The sequence below is a fragment of the Pinus tabuliformis genome, chromosome Q (assembly GCF_031772625.1).
Source record: "Pinus tabuliformis cultivar Carrire ecotype Pingquan chromosome Q, CPIR1, whole genome shotgun sequence".
Taxonomy (NCBI): domain Eukaryota; kingdom Viridiplantae; phylum Streptophyta; class Pinopsida; order Pinales; family Pinaceae; genus Pinus; species Pinus tabuliformis.
In genome coordinates this window covers 117,652,786-117,674,797 of record NC_142296.1, presented here as the reverse complement: position 1 = coordinate 117,674,797, position 22,012 = coordinate 117,652,786, and the positions used below count along the sequence as shown (strand labels likewise).

Genomic DNA, 22,012 nt, shown 5'->3' with positions numbered 1-22,012 from the left:
CACTGCTGCATAATAATAAAACACTCGGCTGCTGGACCAGTTTTCCGACATTGGTTTTTCTGGGGACTTTTGTCCAAAAATAATTGTGTTAATTTTATGTGTGTGTTAGTATTTTTCAGTTTCCAGCGCATTATTTTTTCTTCAGTATTTTATTTGTGAAGGTTGCAGTGTGTATATTTCGATATTTGCCGTAGTAGATAAATTGTTAAATTAGTTAACAATTAAGAGAAATAATACCAGTTGCTGCAATAGGATTCAGTTTTTAGAATTTTCACACATTACTTTTTGGGTTTGGATAAACTAGGGAGATATTCCTGGGCAGGGTAAGTATGCAGTTGAGATTTTGAATAGATTTTGAATGGACTGCAAACTTGTGGCCACACCCATGATCACCAATCTGAAGATGGTGATACTTTCAAGTTTAGAGTTGGCAGATCCTGCGTTGTACAAGTAGTTGATAAGTTTTTTCATGTATTTGTTCAACAACATACTAGATGTATGTTTTATAGTGAAACCTTGAATTATTTCGTGGTGGAATTGAGGCAGGAGCATTGGGTGGCGACAAAACATGTGCTGAGGTATTTAAGGGGCATAGGGTAGTATGGTTTGAGATATATCTTGGAGATGATGAGTTGAAGTTGTAGGGGTATATAGACTTTGATTGGGTAGCCGATGTAGCAAATGAGAAGAGCACCTCAAGGTATTGTTTTAGTTTGGGATCAATAATCATACCTTGGTTTAGCAAGAAACAAACTTTTTTTGAACTCAAATTAGAAGTGGTAGAGTATATGGCACAGTGTTACTTGGGAGCGGGAGCGACCATTTTCAGAAGCTCCCAGTTTGGTAGCGAATCCGGGAGCGTTTTTTTTTAAATATATATATATTTTTATATTTTTTAATTTTTGATACATATATGTCAACAAAAACATGTAGAATTAGATATAAAAAACATAAAAAAACATAGATTGATCATTGAACCATATCACATCAATCATCTAGATTCTAGAAATTATAATTTTCACCAACCTTGTCCACAAGTTAGTAAAATACATATTACAACTGTAACATAATGAGTCTCGTGAATCATGATTCATCAAATTCAATCTTAAAGTTTCAACTTCAAGTTTTCAAAATTGAAAATTCAATATATAACATTTATCATCATTGATCACCAAAGTTGTACTTGTAAGCTAAGTTTAACGGTTAACCATTACAAGAAGTAATATCTTAGATATTTCTAAGTCCTAACATCTAACTGTTAACATGAAATGAAATGTTATAAAATGAAACATGAATAATGAAATGAAATGAAACAACTTTAGTCTTTCACGAAGCATCATATTCATAATTCACAATCATTACCAATGAGTTATAATTGCCAACTTCAAACTTCAAATTTTCATTGTCACAGTCATATATTGTTTACAAAAAATATCATTATGACATGAAAGAGTCAAGAGTCAAGAGTCAAGGACTCAAAACTCAACAGTTATGAAAACTAAAGTCTAATAGAAACTAGAAAAGACAAGTAAACTGTAAATCTACATGTGGCCCTTGCCACGAGAATCTCCAGGAGTAGAAGCAGGTCGTGGTGGTCTTCTAGGAGTCTCTCGCACAGACCGACGACCAGAACTAGATCCTCCACGTGAGGGTGTAGATGGAGGTGGCGACAGCAAAGGAACAAGACTTGGACCTGGAGCACTGCTACTGGATGGTGGAGGTGGAGGTGGCATGGCTGCTGCAGCTGCTTCATCTTCATCCCTTATAAGTTCCTCTTCCAGTTCTTCAAGATGCACTATACCATCCTCCAAATTGTCATCCTCTGGGTGATTGTCCCAAATTCTATATGTGGGATCCTCATAAGCCCGATCACAATAATGACTCAACAACCTCAAGTTGTAGTGCACATAAACCAAGCTTTCTGCTCGATTTCATTGAGTCTGTTTCTTTTCACATTGTGTATGAAGCTGTAGGTGCTCCAACACCTCTCTGCAGAAGAAGTATTCACAACCTGTGATAGAACTTTTTTTTGCCAATTTTGGCAAAAGTTCATGGCCGCCATATGTTTCCCACCATGTGAGAGCATCAAATCTGTCTCTGTCTTCCATTGCATGGAAGGTACGAAACAAACCAGTGCCACTGAAGTATCTGCCTATTTCAAAGCGCACAACTGCACATTCTTCCCTGTCAGGTATCAACTTTTCTAATGCTTGCAAATATCCACTAGTTACCTCTGCATCTAAATGGGGTTTGGTCCTAATCCCACCCCCTGGTGCAGGTTGGCCCAACCAAGATGTAGAGTAGTATTTTGGCATAAGGATATACGCCAAGCAATGTAGTGGAAGATTAAGTTTATTCCACCGTACACACACAAAATCGTGAATCATTTTGTACAAGTCGGGATCTCTGTTATGAACAATATCTTTTATTTGCCCCAACATGGTATCCATCTGCTCATACACCTCGCCAATCACTGGTTTGTCTATATCTGTAAACCGAATCATGTGATAAATGGGCTTGGTGAAATCCAACACTTGCCTCACACTTGTCCAAAACTGACCATCAAGAGCGACCTCCTCCACCAGTTCAAAACCTTCTCTGTCAGCTGCATTTGTAGCCCTTTCCTTTAATACCTGCCAATGTGGACTTGATACCATGCTAGCCAATGACTCTCTTACCTTCAAAAGGCGCCTGAAGGTGAGATAATAGCTACCAAATCTGGTCTTTCCAATCTTCAACAACTCCAATCTCGAGTGACTGCGGAAAAGGCCATGTGTATTGCTATGATTTGTAATAAATTTTATCATTTGTTTGCCTTTCTTGTACAAATCACCAATCCATTGGTATTGTGCATTTTTGTTCTTGATAACATCATGCATCAGAAGGTTCAATGTGTGAACCAAACATCCAGACCAAAATATGTTGGGGTATTTATCCTCAATAATTGCTCTTGCTGCCTTACAATTAGGAGCATTTTCAGTGATGACTTGGATGACATTTAATGGCCCAATACGGTCAATTGTTTCAAGTAGTGCTTCTGCAATGCTGATGCCGGTCCTGAACTAGTCTGAGTAATCATGTGCAGTTAGAAAGATGGCACCACTAACAGACACGGCAAGAACACTTATCAATGGCTTGCCTTTTACATTTGTCCATCCATCAAATACAATGGACACCCCATGGTCAGTCCAAGAACTTGTCATTCTATTCAAAGAATGTGATATTTTTGCTTTTTCATGATCAAGTCCAACGATTCTTGCCTTGTCACACCCAGGGCTCTTGTATCCTTTAGGGGCATCATTTATGGCAGAAACCATTTCGTGCCAATAAGGTGAGCGAAGAACATTGAATGGTATCCCACATGCATAGAGAAACCTGTAAACCTTAGAATCCACATCATTCCTACACCCCTCATCAAGGAAATCTGATATGGTTCTACACCTTAAACCTGATGACCCTGTGCCTCCATATCCACTGCCTTGGGAGGATGCTGAAGGAGTTCTTTGTGCTTGTGATTGTGAGCTTGGTTCAAAGAAACCCCTTGATTTTTTTGATTTGTATTGGGCTTCCTCCTCTTCCCTTATGTATTTGGCTCTATCCGTTGCTGACACCGCTGGACAAGTTTTGATTCCTATTTGTTTGTCTCCATCCCATGGCCTTTTCCCGCAGAGGTGTTTTCTGGCGCGGGTGTATGAACCTGTGTAATCATTGTTGCAATGGGGGCAATGAAATTTAGTGGTTCCACCCCCTTTCCCTGCTTCAAGCCTGTTAACATATTTCCACAATGGGGTTTGGTCTTGTTTAGTTTTATGAGAGTCATGTTCACCCTCCTTCTGCTCCAGCTCCTCCTCACCGAGGTTTTCATCAAATCAATTTTCTCCAGCTTCTTCATCCCCCTCTTCATTTTGGCCCCTCCGTTTCCTACTCTCCAGCACCATTATAACCATAAAAGGGACCAAGAAGAGGAAAATCCCAAGAAATATAGCCAGGTCCATGATGTTTGATATTTGTGGGGTTTTGAATCTGCAAATTAATTTAATTTATTTAGATTAATTAATTTAATAATTTTAATCTATTAATTTAATTTAGATTCATAATTTTTTTACTAAATATAGTTAATAAACTAAATTAAACTACCTAAATTACTACCTAACTAACCCTAAACTAACTAAACTGACTAAATTACTAAGTTACTTACCTCTCTGCAGGCTTGCTCCTTGCTCCTCAACACTTGCTCCTCGCTTCTCCTCGTTCCTTTGCTCTTGCTCTCCTTGCTCTGGCTCTCATACAAGTGATAATGAACTCTTTGTTTGCCCCATTGGGCTTTTAAAACAATTTTTTTAAAAAAAATTGGAAAAAAATTTCGCGTTCGCGGCTTTTTTTCCGCCCGGATCGCTCCCGACGTCGGGCGATTCGCTCCCGGAGCGATTTTTTAACGTTCGGGAGCGATTGGGAGCGTTTGCTCCCCGATCGTTCCCGAGTGTTAAAATTCGCTCCGGGAGCAACCAGAGCGAGCCGCTCCCGCCCAGAGTGCAGAGTGGGAACGTGAGCGGGGGGGGGGGGAGCACTCCCCCGCAACACTGATATGGCAGCTAGTACAAAGAGTTGGTAGGTCATTTGGCTTCACAAACTACTTGTAGATTTATTTGATTAAGAGTTGGATCCCATGATGATCTATTGTGACAATCAGAGTTGTATCAAATTGTCTGAAAATCTAGTGTTCCATGACAAGTCAAAGCATAAAGAGATCAAGTTCACTCCATTTGAGACAGTATTTAGAAGGGAGCGCTATGTACCCACAAATCAATAGGTTGCTAATATTTTGACCAAGGTTTTGGTAGAGAGGGAAGTTTAAGGCTTTTTGAGCCAAACTTAGGTACCCACAGATCAATAGGTTGCTAATATTTTGACCAAGGTCTTGGCAGAAAGGGAAGTTTAATCCTTTTTGAGCCAAAGTTAGATTGGTGCAGAATATCTTTACTGTTAGGCGGGAATGTTGAGAATTATAGCTCGAATAGGAGCTTTTGCATATGTTTAGTATCGCAAGAAGCAATTCAAGATATTTTTGAAAAAGTTGTTTACGAAAAGTAATTTTCTTTAGTAAAAAAATTGAAAGTCTTATTTTTAGTAGTTGAGTCTAAAGTTGTACTTAGACTATGAATAATCTTAAAAATAGATCCTTCAATGACGCTATAAAGTTAAGGACAATAATAGGAAAATAATCACCTAGGGTTTGAGAATTTACATACAATATATGACAACTCAGTCGTGAATGACTTGTAGTACTTAATCAATTTTGTCTTCAACATTATGATGGTTAACTCAATTGGTAGTATTTTAATTTCCATAATTATACAATGGGAAACATGTCGAGAAGAAATTATCAAATTCTTATTGGGTTATTATAATTAATAATTTATAACGCACAATATTTGCGCAATGGGATTGACAAAAGAGGATGGTGATGTCTGAAAACTTCACATTTTCTAAATTTGTTTTTCTTGTGTAAAGTTTGTCTACTTTTGCAAATAAACTTTCAATGATTCCATAGGTGATGGAAGTACCATCCAACCAATAATTAGCAAATATTCTTAATTGATGTCTTTAAATTATGCATTAGATGGACATTGTTTGTACACTATCATTTCTTTTGACATATGTTAATGTTTAAGAGATGATGTTATTGTTAGGTGATGAAATCACGAGTAAAGGAAGAAGTGAGGGTTAAAAAAGAAGACCTTTTTTGGTTACTTCCTTGTGTTTGTTCGCTATTGACCTAAAGGAAATTTTGGTTACATGTCGTAAATAAGAGTTAATTTGATACAGTGTGTGTTAGCTTTTGGGGTTATTCCAAAAATGTTTTCACCTTTCTAGGAAAGTGTTATGTCTCCTAGACCCTTGATGATGGTTCATGGACATATGGATGTCCTTGTTTGCGTGGATGGTTAACCTTGGTTATAGTGTTGGCGTGGTGCCCTTACTTTGGAGGTTGATGCCTTGATTTGCTTGTTGACTAACCCATTGGGTGCACACAATGGAAGAGTTGGTTGCTTGGTTAGGGGAGGCACCTATTAAGGAGAAGCATTAGGCATTTGGAGGAGGACACATATTCGCTGGACCTCATGCGGCATGTGAGGCTAAAACACTTAACTTGGAAACACTGGGTTAAGGAGGAGGACTAGGCATTTGGAGGAGGGCACATATCTGCTAGACCTTATGGGGCATGTGAGGTTGAACACTTAACTTGGACACACTGGGGTTGAGGAGCATACTTCATGGGCTTTGGTGATGGACATGTTATTTATCAGATTTGTGGGGTGCAAATGTCTATGCAACCTTCTAAGATTGGCACACATAGAGTAAGGGCACACATATTCGCTGGACCTCATGCGGCATGTGAGGCTAAAACACTTAACTTGAAAACACTGGGTTAAGGAGGAGGACTAGGCATTTGGAGGAGGGCACATATCTGCTAGACCTTATGGGGCATGTGAGGTTGAACACTTAACTTGGACACACTGGGGTTGAGGAGCATACTTCATGGGCTTTGGTGATGGACATGTTATTTATCAGATTTGTGGGGTGCAAATGTCTATGCAACCTTCTAAGATTGGCACACATAGAGTAAGGGCCCATTGAAACCTCAACAAAAATCCCTGCTTTTTAAGCCCAACTTTCTTCAAAAGGCTAAGGGAGTGTTCCCAATTAATTCTTGAAGCAACCAGGTGAAGACCAATGCTTTCCTTGGGGTGAAAGGATGAGGTGGGCCCCCACGCATCTGTTATCATCATATGTTTGAAAGTGCCCCCCCCGGAACCTAAAGGTATACCTTGTCATTTGGTAATTGAGTATTGTTGTTTACTTATCGTGGACACTTATCGACATGGATTAATGGCAGGATTCGGCGGAAAGAGTGGGCTAGGTCTGTGCCCTTGTGCCCTAGACCTGTTTGGATGTTAACCTTGGACCCTAGTCCAGTGGGATCTCTTTTACTAACCCTTGGGATTTAGGGATGGTACTACATGGGAAACCCTGGTCTTGGTTGCGTGGTCCCGCTCCCTCATCCACATATATTACTCCTCTTCCACACATTATAACCCGATTCATCTTTTCTCCCACCTAGTTCCACACCTAAAGGTATACCTTGTCATTTGGTAATTGAGTATTTTTGTTTACTTATCATGGATAGTGATCGACATGGATTAATGGGGGGATTCGACAGAAAGAGTGGGATAGGTCTGTGCTCTTTTCCCCTAGATATGTTTTTAATGTTAACCTTGGACCCTTGTCCTATGGGATCTCTTTGACTGACCCTTGGGCTTTAGGGATGGCATTACATGGGAAACCTTGATTTTGGTTGCATGGTCATGCTTTCTCATCCACATATATTACTCCTCTTCCACTCATTATAATCCGATTAAGCTTTCACCCACCTGGGTCCACATAGGGTTAGCCTTCCTCTTCCCCTTGCCCACAGCTTGGGGCGGGCCTCGAATGATGTCTTAGAGGTTAATGCAACTGAAAAAAGAAGTAAAAGCATAATTGACCATATTCAACAAAATGTACCACAAAATGCAAAAGATGGCTGGGACAAACACATTTAGCACGTGGGCAAAAGCCCATACATGAGCTCTACCCCATCACCATGGCCATCACCCTGGTTCCTACAGGCTCTAGATGAGCCGCTTTTATCATTAAGGAATCCATGATTGTCCCAACCCGTGGTGGGCAATGAACCACCATACCTTAAAGGGGGTATGCATTGCTATATCTCACACATCATGCTCTTACACCTTGAGCTCCTAGTAGTTAATTAAAGAAAAAACATAAAAGGCAAAAGGTATATAAAGAAGGGTGGAAAGATCAAGGTCGAGGCACCTCATGTACCACAATTGCTCCATCCTATACATTATATACCCAAGCGTAGGCTTCCCTTTTACTAGCTACCATTGTACCCCAGCATGTGGCCCAGGGCTACCCCTTTTCATTCCCTACTCCATTCATCTCTTTAGCACATGCCACCACCCTCTAAAGGATGTACCTTGGACATACTATCGCCTTTATAAGTAGGAACCACCTAATAGGAGACTTGGTTAGCCCCACTTGGAGCTTAGAGACATTAGCACATGCAAAGACCATTATGGAAGGCATGCCATTATGAAGTCCCCACCTGTTGTCCATGGTATGTAAGCTCTTTTACTCGATTTCCTTGATGACTTGTTGTACTGGAAGGCTAGGGGATGCATTGGATCTGATGCAGGATTGCGGGTGGTCTCCATCTTGGGTTTGGTCTCCTTCTACGGGGTCCTAACCCTCCAGAGGGCTACATTGGCTACATGTGGACCCAGATGGGAAAATAGATGAACGGGGCTAAAATGAGTGGAACAATAGTGATGTAGGTGGTATCGGGAAGTGGGAGCACGCAACCAAAATGAGGATTCCCCAGGTAGTGCCAACCCAAAGGTTAATGGTCAGTAAAGGAGATCCCACGGGACTAGCATACAAGGGTAACCACGAAATTGAGCAGGGGAGAGAAGAATACAAGCCTAACCCACTTTTTTCGCCGAATTCCTCCACCAATTCATGCCCAAAAGTGCCCATGACAAGTAAGGAAAATTACTCAACTATACCAATGGAAAGTGATACCTTCGGGGTTGGGAGGCCCACCTTCAAACTTTAATTCATAACAGATGGGCGAGAGACCAAATAGCTGTCTCAGGTGGTGGAGAAAATGGCACATCAAGCTATCTGGGGGCTGCTGGCTGCCGATTGAGGATGGTCTAGGAGAAAAAAATTCTCCTATGCATACTACCTACAAGTGGTGGGTAACAGGCCGAAGTGGAAAACTATTTGTTTATTCATTGTTTGCATGAGGGTACCCTTAATCGACCAAGGGGGACCTAAGGCTACAATGGGGTGACATAAACAAATGAAATAAATCTCTTTTCTAAAGCTGGTTGGGGCTTTGTCAAGGAAAGTCAAGTCAGCATGGGCTTGAGTGATGCCTCTTGAGGGCTAATCGATTCCTTCATGGATATTATAAGTATGAAAGAGATGAAGCTCATTTGTTCATCACCAGAAGTGCGATTTATCTCTTGAAGATCTCTGTGCAAGAAAGGCGCAGACCCTCAAGGAGGTCGACTGGAAGAAGCAAATCGTCTTCTTTGTGATGATCTGATCTGAGCTTGGATGTGGAACTGTGGGACAAGTATGGTTATGTGTGTTGTTGTCTTGGTTTGTGGAAGGATAATCAACTAATTGGGCCGAAATTCTTCTGAGGTGTGAAGAGGGTTGTTACCCCAATTTTTGTAGGAAAAGGAGGCTGAAACGTCAGTCTCATGAACATAAACTAGGGTTGAGTTTCCCTATACTCCTGCGCAGAAGAATGCCCTAGGTTCAGAGTGTTTCAAAGGCTACAAACCCAAGGTTAAAGGCCTGAACTTAGGAGCCATAGAAGGCTTGAGATGCGGATATTGGTTGGCAACAGAAGGTTGGTTTTGGAACGAGAATCTTTGAGGTATAGTGGCACAAAACTGAGATCCTTGTGGGTTGTGTAAGAGTCAACAAGAGAGGTGTATGGGCAACATCTTGTGAAGAAAATTGCAGAGGTGGTTGTTTGGTAAAGTTTGTCCTATGTGAAGGTTTTGGAAAAAAGTTGGAGGTGGCCCAAGTGATGTGGTTTGTTGAGACAAATCACAGTTGAGAGGAATGCCTGTGTATGCCCTAAGGACTGTAAATTTGGAGCTGCGAAAGGACAGTTAGAGGGTTGTTGGTAAAACCCTAAGTTTAATGAGTTTGAAGTGGCAAACTACTATTTTGAGGACTGCACTTTGATGCCCTCATTGGTGTGAGAGTAGTTGCTTGGTGAAGCCCTAAGTCAGTGATTTTGTGTGGTAAATCACTGATAAGAGGGAAAATTTTGGAAGTCTCTGAGAGCAGACTTCTTGGAGGAACAAGAGGTTTGCTAGAGAGCAGTTTGAAGGCTAAAGATTGTTAGATTTTGTAGCATCAGACAAATGTTCTAGTATCAACTTTGGTCAGGGAGGCTAAGAAACACTAGAACTCCAGAACCTAGAAAAACGTCCGGGAGAAAACACTAGAGATGGCTTAATTAGGTTAATTAATCAATAATTAAATATTTCCTATGTCTAACTTAGTAAAAGTATTAATTAACATGTGAATTAATTGAGAAGGGTGAGATTTATCTAAAAACTCATATGGATTGAGTCGAAGATGATCTTAGCTGTTGATGAGGATTTAATCATGGCCGTTGGTGAGCAACCGAGAGATTATAAGAGGAGGTCGATGGGCTTGGAGCAAGTCACCGAGAGAGCGAGTTCCTTTCTAGATCCAACTATCCAGCAACAACAAGGAAGAAGAGTTTGAGCTTGAAGGGATGCAGGAGTACGAGGAAGGAGAGATAGCATATCCGAAGGCTATTTTCAGTTCAGCAGAGTCAACAACTAGAGGCTGAGTTATTCCTCAAGAGGCTGCACAGGGACTGCGCAGGAAGGTGCATAAAGGTAGTTCGATTTTGTTGGAGAGGATGTCGATTCAACTTCCATAGGCCGTCAAAGTTTTGCAGAGGGACAAAGAGTTACTTCTAGCAGCAGAGACAGGCAAAACAATTTGATTAGAAGTAGTTTTTAGGAGTGTGAGTTACAAGCTGTGCAGAGGCAGTGTAAAGGCCCACGAAGGGGTTGCAAAAGAGTTAGTTTCTGAAGCTAAGTTGTGCTGGGATTGCTTGAGGAAAGAGAGAAAATTTTCTCGAGTGATTTTGGCCAGATTATCTTGATGTGGATTGCTAGTTTGGGCATCCAAATTTTGTACCAAGATTCGCTGCTGCTATAATAATAAAACCCTGATTTGATGCACCGATTTTTGCGCATTGGGTTTTTCTAGGTACATTTGTCCAAAAATAACTATGGCATATTTTTAGGTGTGTGTGCTCTATATTTCTCAGTTTCCAACATTTTATTTCCTCAACGTTTTTTATGGTGAAAATTGCAATTGTGATTTTATTCGTTTTTTGCCATAGCAAATAAATTGCACTTAATTTTTAATCAATTAGAAGAATATATCTAGTTGCTGCAATAGTCGAAAATTTCACATAGTATCAAAGCAAAGTTATCAGATCGGAAGCTTAGAGGTGGAAGGAAGAATTTGTGTAGATTCAAAGGGAGTTTGGTAGATCGATTTCCAGATTTGTGTAGAGCCAGCCGAGAAGTTCGAGTTGCTGGGCAAAGGGGTCAATATTCCAGTGGCTAGTTGTAGGAAAATAATTCGAATTGCCCAGGAGCAGGAGGCAGTAGTTGAACAAATCAACATTTTCCCAGAGCAGATTCTTGATCTGGGTGTAGTTGATTTGCAGTAGATTCATAGTACCAGAATCAACGCTAAGAGGAAGAGAATTTGCACACATCGACGGAATTTCTTAGAGGGTTTTCAGATCCACTTTATAGGAGGAAATCCGTGATCTCTTGTTGCAGGTAGCAGTAGCAATAGGCAGATCTACGCATTCCTGGATGGAGTGTAAGTGCCAACGCTAGCAACCAAGTAGGAAGGAGGATATTCTTGTTTATTTTCTCAGTTGTGAGTTTTGCAGATAATGGCCTCAATAGGACTTCAAGATCAAGATAGGCTAGATGGAGCTTCGAATTATTGTATCTGGAAAGCCAAGATGACTTTCCTACTAGATGAGCATGGTCTGAAGACGTATGTAAACAGAGTTGTAGCCGTACCGATACACCCATAAAAACTAGAGAACTACAATAAGGAGATGGATAAGGCAAAGCAATTGATCTCGTCGGATCTCGAGATCATGTAGTCTCACACTTAGTGGCCAAGAATACAAAGAAAGAAATGTGGGATGCTCTTGCATCAATCTACCATAATTCTTCCGAGAATAGGTAGATGTTCCTGAAGGAGGAGTTGAGAACCTCGAGGATGCAGAAAGAAGGAGGAGTTACTCCCTATCTCACCAGAATATAAAATGTCCGGAATGAGCTCGTCGCAGTTGGAAATACACCTCAAGACAGTAAGCTGGTGTGTGTAGCTGTTAACGGTGTCATTGAGGAATGGGGCACTTTTGTCCAAGCTATCACTGGACAGGATCAACTACCTAGTCGGGATTGATTGTGGGCACTTTTCACATATGAGGAGATGGGACTTGCTCTAGTCAATAGTTCTTTCAGAGGCAACAACAGAGGATCGAAGAGTGTGAAGGAGGAGGAGAATGTAGCCCTTGCATCGAAGGGAAAGGCAAAGAAAGGTCCCAATCAGGGCAAGGCTAACAGGGAGGAGAAAATAAGAAGGATCTGTCGAAGATCAAATGCTTCAGGTGTGGTGAGTTTGGTGACTACAGTACTTGGTGTGCTCAGAGGAAGAAGGACAAGAATGACAAGTAGGAGCAAGCAACGACTTCGACAGAGATAGATCAGTTATCCTTCAGGTTGGAGGAAGACTTCACTCTATATGCAACTATACCTCCAGGAGAGAGGTGGGGAGACATTGTGCTCTAGACTTGAGAGTTGCATAGAGTCGGGCAAGATCCTTCGAGGAGAGCATCGGACAGATGTTGAGCATCAGACAAGTGTTTGGCATCATGCAGGTGTTATCTCTTGGATCAATACCCTTGCTACAAGGACTCACTGTATTCAAGAGCAGGTGTTACCTCTTAGATCAATACTGTTGCTGCAGGGGCGCAAAGATGTTGTAGCGCAAATAGTTACTTAGTGGATAGTGTAGAGGCTAGTAGGAGTCAAAGATTTAGGAGATAGACGGAGAGCCGGTCCACTGTCGCAGTTGATTCATAAGGTTTATTTCTCAGTTGCAGTAGCTACAACAACAACAAACGACATGAGATCAATTGCAACGCAAATGCAGTGCTGGTAGGATTACAGGTGGTACAATGCAGTGCTAGCAACAATGCATATGCTGGGTGGTTCAGCTCAGAGTGGCAAATGAATTGAAGTTGTCCAGTAGCATCAACAATGTGTATTGTAGCATGTTATGAGATAGGGAGAACACCTTCCTCGCTAAGAGGGAGTGTTAGATTTTGTTGCATTAGACAGGGGTTCTAGTCTACACTTTGATCAAAGATGCTAAGAAACACTAGAACTCCAGAACCTAGAAAAAGATTCAAGAGAAAACACCTAGAGATGGCTCAATTAAGTTAATTAATCAATAATTAAATATTTCCTAAGTCTAACTTGGGAAAAGTAATTCATTACCATGAATTCATTGAGAAATGTGAGATTTTTGTAGAAATTCACATTGATAGAGTTAGAGATGATCTTAGCCATTGATGAGGATTTAATTATGGGCGTTGGCGAGCCAACGAGAGATTATAAGAGGAGGTCAATGGGGTTAGAGCAAGTCAACTTAGAGAGCGAGTTCGTTGGCAGATCGAGCTATCCAGTAGGAACAAAGAAGAAGAGTTTGAGCCAGAAGGGACATGGGAGTAAGAGGGAGCATAGAAAACATATCTAGAGAAGATTTCCAGTTCTAGAGAGTCAACAATAGGAGATCGAGCTATTCCTGAGGAGGATGTGTATGGATTATGCAGGCAACTTCATAGACACAGTTCGATTTTGCTAGAGAGGAGGTTGCTTTAGCTTCCAGAGGCTAGGAAAATTTCCTAGAGGGCCGGAAAGTCACTTCTAGCAGTAGAGACAAGGAGAACAACTTGATCAGAGGCAGTTTTTAGGAGTGCGAGTTACAGTCTGTGAAGACGAAGTGCATAGGCCTGCGCAGGGTTTCTAGAAGAGCTAGTTTTTGAAGCTAAGTTGTGTCGGTATTGCTTGAGGAAAGAGAAAAAATTCTCTCTAATAATTTTGGCCAAATTGTCTTCTTCTGGATTGCTAGTTTGGGCATCCAGATTTTGTACTTAGATTTGCTGTTGCTATAATAATAAAACCCTCATCCGCTGCACCAGTTTTGCCGCATTGGTTTTTTCAGGGGACATTTGTCCAAATATAACTTTGTCATATTTTTATGGGTGTGGGCTCTATATTTCTCAGTTTCGAACATTTTATTTCTGCAACGTTTTTTATGGTGAAAATTGCAGTTGTGATTTCATTCATTATTTTCAGTAGCAAATAAACTGCACTTAATTTTAATCAGTTAGAAGAATGATTTCTAATTGCTACAATAGTTGAAAATTTTACAAATATTAGAGACATTGAAGGAGCAATGATCATTGATAGTGACAAATTGGACAACTGAAGATGCAAGCATTCCGAAGTGTTGCAGAAGTACTTGTGAGTAGCGAAAGAGGAGGCAAAGGACTTGAAAAAAGTGTTCCAGGGACGTGGACGGAAAAGGCTGAGTTAAACGCTCCTTCAACATGTAAGTCAGGCATATCTTGTTTAGGGTAGATTGGTAGTCATAAGTTGTTGGCTCCAAGCCCTAGTTGTTCTTGTATTCGCGCTAATTGTAACGACCATGTTCCTTGGTATGAGAGCCCTATGTTTGTTGTATTAAGGTTTGTAATATAACAAGTTTTGGGTTGAAAAATTGTCAGGTGCACTAGTTTATCCACTGTTGTATATTTCCGTTGTGCAAATTGCTTGTGTTGTGGCATTTGAGTGTGTTTGTGATCGTGAACTTGGACATAAACCTGATCCTTAAGTGCCATGGAAAAATCAACGTTTCAAAGAGTAGTGATGAGCTTGTAGATGCATTGTTGCCCCTTTGTAGCATAGCATTCGGCTATTTGATGTTACTAACAGTGGAATGACACCTCCGAGCACCTCTAGATGTTGAAATGCGAAGCTTACTTTGCTTGATGATGTACCCAACAAGCATAACATGTGCCCAGGTTGGCCTTGACATTGTTTGATGGGCATGACTTGATCCGTACTCTAGATTATGATACTCATCTTTAGGATGACAAGGGAAGGCTTGTGCTACCGCTTGGATCCACAATGTTGTTGAGAGGTATTGCCACATCATACTTTTAGCCCACTTGACGATGATGCAGAGCACTAACTTTAGGGTTTTGACACATGGATGGATTTTGAGGCATGACTTGAGGGTTTCCCCTCAATCGTTGAGTTGATTATGATGATTGGAGATGCATCTTGCCCATTTGATGCATTTTTAGAGCGTTTATTGCCTTAAACAGGCATGTTTTCATGTTAGAGGAGAATTTTACCGACACTTTGTGATCTTTTTTGTGGCTTATTTTTTGATGTTGAGCTATTGGGTTGCTTGCAACCCATTTTCTTCATGTACACTCAAAATTGAACTTGTCATAGGGATATTAGTCTAGTAATTAAAAGTGATTGACCTCATATAAATAGAGGATCACTCTAATGTCACTTTTAATCATTACTCTTGGATTTCAACCTCCTTTAAAGAGCTCAACTTAGCCTTGTGTATACTCGCTACTTGTGGATATGTGATCTTTATGGTGCTACTGTTATTCGAGATTGGTATTTATCTTGGAGATGTTGTTTTGGGATTGAAAGAAGGCCATTTCATGGAAGAACTGTTAGTTTTATTGTATATTTTTGTTGTTTTTCATGTTATTAATTGTTGCCAGGGTTTTTCTTTATTCCATGTCTAAATGCATACTATTTATGGAAAATCTTGGTTGATTGTTGTATAATAAATATCTCTTCTTTGGAAACCGTAATGGACCTCCTAGAGAGCTTCCCGTATTTAATTTCTCCTCTTCACAAAAAATATGGCTAGGGTTTGTTGAAGTGAAAATAAAATGTTTTCCCCTTACTCCAAGGGGTATATCGAGTACATGCAATGAGTGTCTACATGTGTATGAAGGTTCAATTGCAAGGCCATCTCTCATTTTGAGAGTGTGCTCAATATAGAAGGCCATGTTCAGGTTGAGACCATTGGGAGCAATATAGGCATCGTGCAAGTGATATGAATGTATTGCATGTAAATGTCTTGTTTGATAGTTTTCTTTTGGTCATGTTGGGATGGTGTTAACCTCTAAATTTGCCTCTTGCAAATTTTAAGGGTTAAAGACTAACATATTTTATCAGGTTGTTCTATCTTAAACATTTTGTTGAAATTATGTAGCCTCAAGAGCTACTCCCACGAGCCGTTGGTGCTGGGCTTGTGAAGAGAAAGCCCACAGGCAGACAAGTTTGTGGGTTAGCCACCCAAGTTTGGGGAATTGACTTAATGTGGATGGGCTTGGAACCCAACGAAAGTAGTTTAATATTCTAATTAATGGTTGAGGTTGAGTTGGCAACACCTTAATGGGAAAGGGGTTCCAAGAGTGACCTGAGGACAAGTATAAGTAGCCAAAGGATAGGCTAGTCACAAGGTGTGGGAGGAGACACACTTGTGTGCATAGGACAACCTCCAAGAGCGCTACAAACTTTAGAGAAAGGTTGCGACATCATGGAGAACAAAAACAAAGGAAGAAGTCTGTTTTAGGAGGCCGAATGGATTGTCCAACAAGGCAAGTAGAAGCTACAACTAGCTAGAAGAGGTTGATGGTGTTGTAGCAAAGGAGGGCCGTAGGCCATAGGGTAGCTGCAGGCCTTGAAAGGGCTAGTGGAGACCTGATTTGGTTGCTGTGAGGACATGTTACAGTCTAATAGCGCTGTATTTGAGCTAAAGATAGCATTGGTTAGGATTCCAAAGCCTGGCTGCAGGGAGATATAGGCCTCAACAAGGAAGGTGTTTTAGAATAGCTAAGGAGGTTGACCTTAAAGGACAATAGGTTGGCCAAGTAAGCTGACTGCTTAGTTTATAAGCAAAGGACTGTCTTAGTATATTTGTTTGGGTAGATGAGAACCTAAGGGACTTGGCATGAGCCCTAGATAATCTAGTCAAAAGGAGTTTCCTAGATAAGGCACTGTATTGGGGATTCTAGAGGGCCATGATCCTTGGTATGAGAGCGCTGTGGTTTTGTTATTTGAGGATGGATAAGGAACAAGTTTTGGGCATTAATTCTTGTGTGCTATCATTGATTTGATTGATGTTATATGTCTGTTGTGCAAAGTCGTTTGAAGTTAGGCATTCTCAATGTGTTTATGTTTTCTAGCTAAAGCATAGACCAGACCTGGAGTGTGTGGCATTCTAATATGGAATCATAGCTACTTTAAAGAGAAGTTGGGTCAAAAGTGTGCATCAAGGTCAACTTGAAGAGGTAGTTGAGTTGTCTTGTTGTTGAAGGAAGGATAATTGGTCAAAATGGTTTTTAGCTAGAGGTTTGAGAACCGGTTGGAAGGTTTGACCAACTACAGTACATGGAAGGGAAGAATTAAGCTAGTGTTGTTGGTGAATGGTTGCTGACATTGAGCCTCGACAACTGATGCAACAAACTTGTCTAGGCATAATAAGTCAGATGCGAAGGCCAAGTTGATCATCCTTGATGGAGTCAAGGATCACTTGATGTCTCACCTTATTGAAAAGGACGTTGCATGGCACATGTGGGAAACTCTGAAAAACACTAGTTTGGTACAAGAATGAGAATTGAAAGATGGTATTGGGAGAGAAGCGCAGGGACATTACGCTGACAAGTGGAGAGAACGTGTCTCCATACCTTACCAGGATTCAACAAGTTCGTGACGAGCTTATTGCAATTGGTGATGATGTTCTAGAACTTGAGGTAATGAGGACTTCCTTGAAGGGCTTCTTAGAGTAATGGAAGTCATTCATCAAAGAAGTGGTCTCACGAGAGTAACTTGCAGATTGGAACAAGTTATGGGATGATTTCATCCAAGAAGAACTTCGGGACGAGGATCCTCAACATAAGAGTCCCAATGATGAGAACGTTGCCCTTACTAGTAAGCTGAAGAAAGGCAAAGGGATGTTCGACAATGGCAACATGAAGGACTTGAGAAAAGTGAAACGCTTTACATGTGGAGAGTTTAGTAATTTTGCAAGCAAGTGTACGCACAAGACGAAAGGAGGGAAAGATAAGAAGGTTGAGATGGCGATGGTTGCTCCAACTATAGTCAGCATGAATGCTTTCGCGAAGAGATTTCACGATTAGTTTTGTCTGATCTCTGATTTCTGAGGGAGAACCATCCCTGAGGGTGCTTGGTTCATAGATACCAGAGTGTCAAAGCATATGAGAGGATCACGAGAAATATTTGGGACTTTAACCGAATGGGATTTTGATGTTCATGTGAGGATTGGTGACAAGATTCAACATGGATTCAAAGGAGCAGTGAGTGTACCTTTCAGAATGGAGTCAAGTGTATTGTTGAGAATATAGGATGTAGTTTGGGTACCAGAGCTCAGGTGCAACATGCTTTCAGTCTCAACTATTGAGGGGAAGGGGTTTGCTGTTATTTTTCGGAGTGGAAAAGTGAAGCTCAAGCTTGGTGGATCTAACTTTACCAAACAAGTGGATCTAGGAGTCAAAGAGAATGGTTTGTATAGGCTAAAAGCAAAGCCTATAGACCAAGGAAAGAAGAAGACTTATGAGACTCAGAGTGAGTGAAGTTCCAAAGGAAGTTTGCAGACTCAGAGGGAGAATCCACAACCCCTAAGAGTACATTGAAGGAGACTTCTATATCTTAGAAGGAGCCATGGAATGGCTTAAAGGCCTATATGGAATTGAAAAGGTAGAGGGCTTCTAGTAGCCAGGACAGTTTCAAAAAGATACTATTCATGCTGTAGGTTATGCTTCTATGGTGGAAAATGAAGCATATGATCATTGTTGGAGGGCAGCCATGGAAGAGGATTGCGTTTTGACCTCTGGGGAAAGGAAGTACCTCCCTCGTGAAGAGGGAGTGCTAAATTAGGTAGCCTTGGGAGGTACTCCCACAAGCCCTTGGTGCTAGACTTGTGAAGAGAAAACCCACATAAAGACAAGTTAGTGGGTGAGGCACCCTTGTTTGGGAGTGTGTCCCAAAGTGGGTGGGCCTGGAACCCAAGGAAAGCAATTTAATATTCTAATTAACGGTAGACGTTGAGTTGACAACACCTTAATGGGCAAGGGGGTTGCGAGATTGACCTAAGGACAAGTATAAGTAGCCAATGGATAGGCTAGCCACAAGGTGTGGAAGGAGACACACTTGTGTGCTTAGGACAACCTCCAAGAGGGCTGCAGACCTCAGAGAAAACCCACAGCATCAAGGAGAACAGAAGCAAAGGAAGAAGTCTGTTTTAGGAGGCTGAGTGGACTGTCCAGCAAGGCAAGTAGAAGCCGCAGCTAGCTAGAGGAGGCTGAGGGTGCTGTAGCAAAGGAAGGACACAGGGCTGCAGGGATGCTGCAGGCCTGAAAAGGGTTGGCCGAGACGTGATCCGGTTGCTGTGAGGACAGGCCACGACCTAAGGGAGCCATCTGTGAGCCAAAGAGAGAACTGGTCAGGCTGCCAAAGGCTGCCTGCAGGGGGATAGAAGCCTCAGCAAGGATGGTGCTGCAGAATAGCTAAAGACGCTGACCTCAAAGGACGGTAGGTTGGCCAGGTAAGCTAACTGATTAGTTTTTAAGCAAAGGACTGTCTGAGTATATTTGTTTGTGCAGATGAGAGCCTAAGGGACTTAATCTGGTCAAAAGGAGTTGACCTGATAAAGGTATTGTATTTGGGATTTTAAAGGGCCATGATTCCTGGTACGGGAGCCCTGTGGTTTTCTTATTAAAGGACTCATAAGGAACAAATTTTGGGCATTAATCCTTATGTACTATCGTTGATCTGATTGCTGTTGTCTTTCTGCTGTGCAAAGTTGTTTGAAGTTAGGCATTTTTGGTGTGTTTATGTTTTCTAGCTAAAGCATACACCAGACCTGAAGTGCAGGGGATTCTAACAATTTTGACAGTACTTATGTTACGAGGCCTAACAATCCTCTTCCATCTATACATTGATGTTGATGCTTGTAACTATTGGCTGTTCCTTGTCAGTCTGGGAATCATTATTTGTTCAAGCCTTGTATCTCATAGGCTCAAAAGCTCTTATGAGCTTTCGGACCCTAATTTTATGATGTAAATTTAAAGGCTTGCTTTAAAGAAGATAATCAGCTGTCACTATTATCTAGGATTTGTCCTTTCGGAGAAATTAGGATGACCAAAGTATGTATTGTTGTCTTCCTTGTTAGGTAGCTTTGTCTTTGGATTTGTTATGTAACTGTTTCGTTTGCATGTCTCTAACAATGTTTTAAAACTCCGACTCATACTCCATCTCGGCTGAGGGTTGACTCCGACTCCGACTCCGACTTGGTATCGACTCAGTCGGCTCGATTTCAATGATTCGGTCGTTGTAAAAAATACATTAAATATATATATATATATATATATATATATATATTTTTTTTAAACATAATTTTAAATATTTTCATTCATGTTTCCAAACACACATAGTTAATTGTTCATATAGCTAATTTCATAGCTCTGTTGATCTCATTTAACTTCTTTTGGACAGTAGTTAATTCTTATTGATTCATATGAACTGAGTGAAGATTAAAACTTTGGGGGTGCTGGGTTGATTTTCATGGACATCTGTTAACACTAAGAAAGATTTTTTTAACGTAAGAAACTTCATCTTCTGTTTCCCTGCAGGATGTTGCCTCAAAAATAATGTCATTTTCACAGCAAGGGCCTCGTGCAGTCTGCATTCTTTCAGCGAATGGTGCTATTTCAAATGTAACGCTTCGTCAGTCTGCCACATCTGGTGGCACTTTAACATATGAGGTTTGATATTCAGTCAGTGTTGCAGCATTTGCAAATCTCGTCATTCACATTATTAATAAAAATGTACAAATTGTAGGCTTTACTGAACTTATATCTTTATGGTTAATTTTATTGCGAAACATATTGAATATGCGTTGTAAAATTCTTTATCATTTACAATGTTTAATAATTTTGCATTGTTTTAGTTTTCCTTCTTGTTCCTTCTCCTCTTCGCACCCCCAACCTGAAAACACAATAAAGAGGTGCCCTTTATAGTCATTGTTAGCACATGTAGAAACAAACGCTAATGTGGATCTAGATTCTAGAGGTATGACATGTTAGCTAGCATGCCTACTAGATCACTCCAGTAGGGAAACTGTTATAACAATCCTCAACCTCCCATAACAGATTCACTCTTATGGTAAGCGCTTGTGAAGTGCGCAATGAGTTCCTTTCCATCATTACTTGAATGTGTTGCTGCCACTATGTCATATGGTACTGGTACATGAGGTATTTTTGTTATTGCTACCGAGTCGCCCTTATTTGTTGTTAGGATTAGCACTAGCTGTAGCAGTAGCAAACCGTGGGAATTTTTGTTAACAGACAGGTCCCCCTTGGCCATCTCTAGATATTTTTGCCACAACTCGTACAGATGTCATTATATATCCCTGAACATAACCTTTCTATGCAAACAAAAGAATTATTCAAATGCAATTGTATGTGGAAGCGATAGTTTTATTTGGTATATCTTGATTATACATTGTTAATGAGCTAAATTCAAACAAAGCTTGATTCGTTGCACCATGCAAACACTATAGTTGTAGAAGGCAATTCATGCCCAAGAAATGTTAGGACTCAGCACCAGCTGGAGGGCATTTTTGTTAGATTTTACAATTCACAACAGCAGATCTTCACTCAAAGATTCTACTCTACAGCTGAAAGTTAAAACATGAAGAAACACCCATTATAGTTTTTGATATTCAAAAACAAAAAATGTGGGAGTATTGATCAGGAGTGTTGAACCATGAAGAAACACCTATTATAGTTTTGAATTCTCAAAAAGTTAAAACAAATAATAAGGGAGTATTGATCAGGAGTGTTGACACTCCATTTCCGAATCTCAGGTCAATTGAACAAGCGATGGACTGTAGATCTGAAACATAAGAATTCTTCAATCACAAATGAGTGACCATGAATGCTATGACAACAAGCTACTTTTTTGTGATTCACCTTGGAATAGTGATTATAATGGTTGAATAACAAGGAGAACACCCATAGAAGGTAGGCACTCCACTTGGGTGAATTATCAGAAGTTAACTCACCCTTTTCTCATCTCAAGCAGACAAATAACAAAGGAAGATAAAACAGCAGCTAAGGAAGAAGAGAAAAGACTAAGTTAACTCACTTAACCGA

The 22,012-nt window shown here is 40.7% G+C and overlaps 1 protein-coding gene across 1 annotated transcript in view; it reads left to right on the top strand.

The window, feature by feature from the left end:
- Window positions 1-22,012, top strand: part of LOC149218519 (AT-hook motif nuclear-localized protein 7-like) — a 263,796-nt gene that overhangs the window by 147,730 nt on the left and 94,054 nt on the right. The window contains exon 3 of the mRNA XM_089384077.1: window positions 20,489-20,620. Coding sequence (XP_089240203.1) covers window positions 20,489-20,620 — 132 coding nt within the window. The remainder of the gene's footprint in view (window positions 1-20,488; window positions 20,621-22,012) is intronic.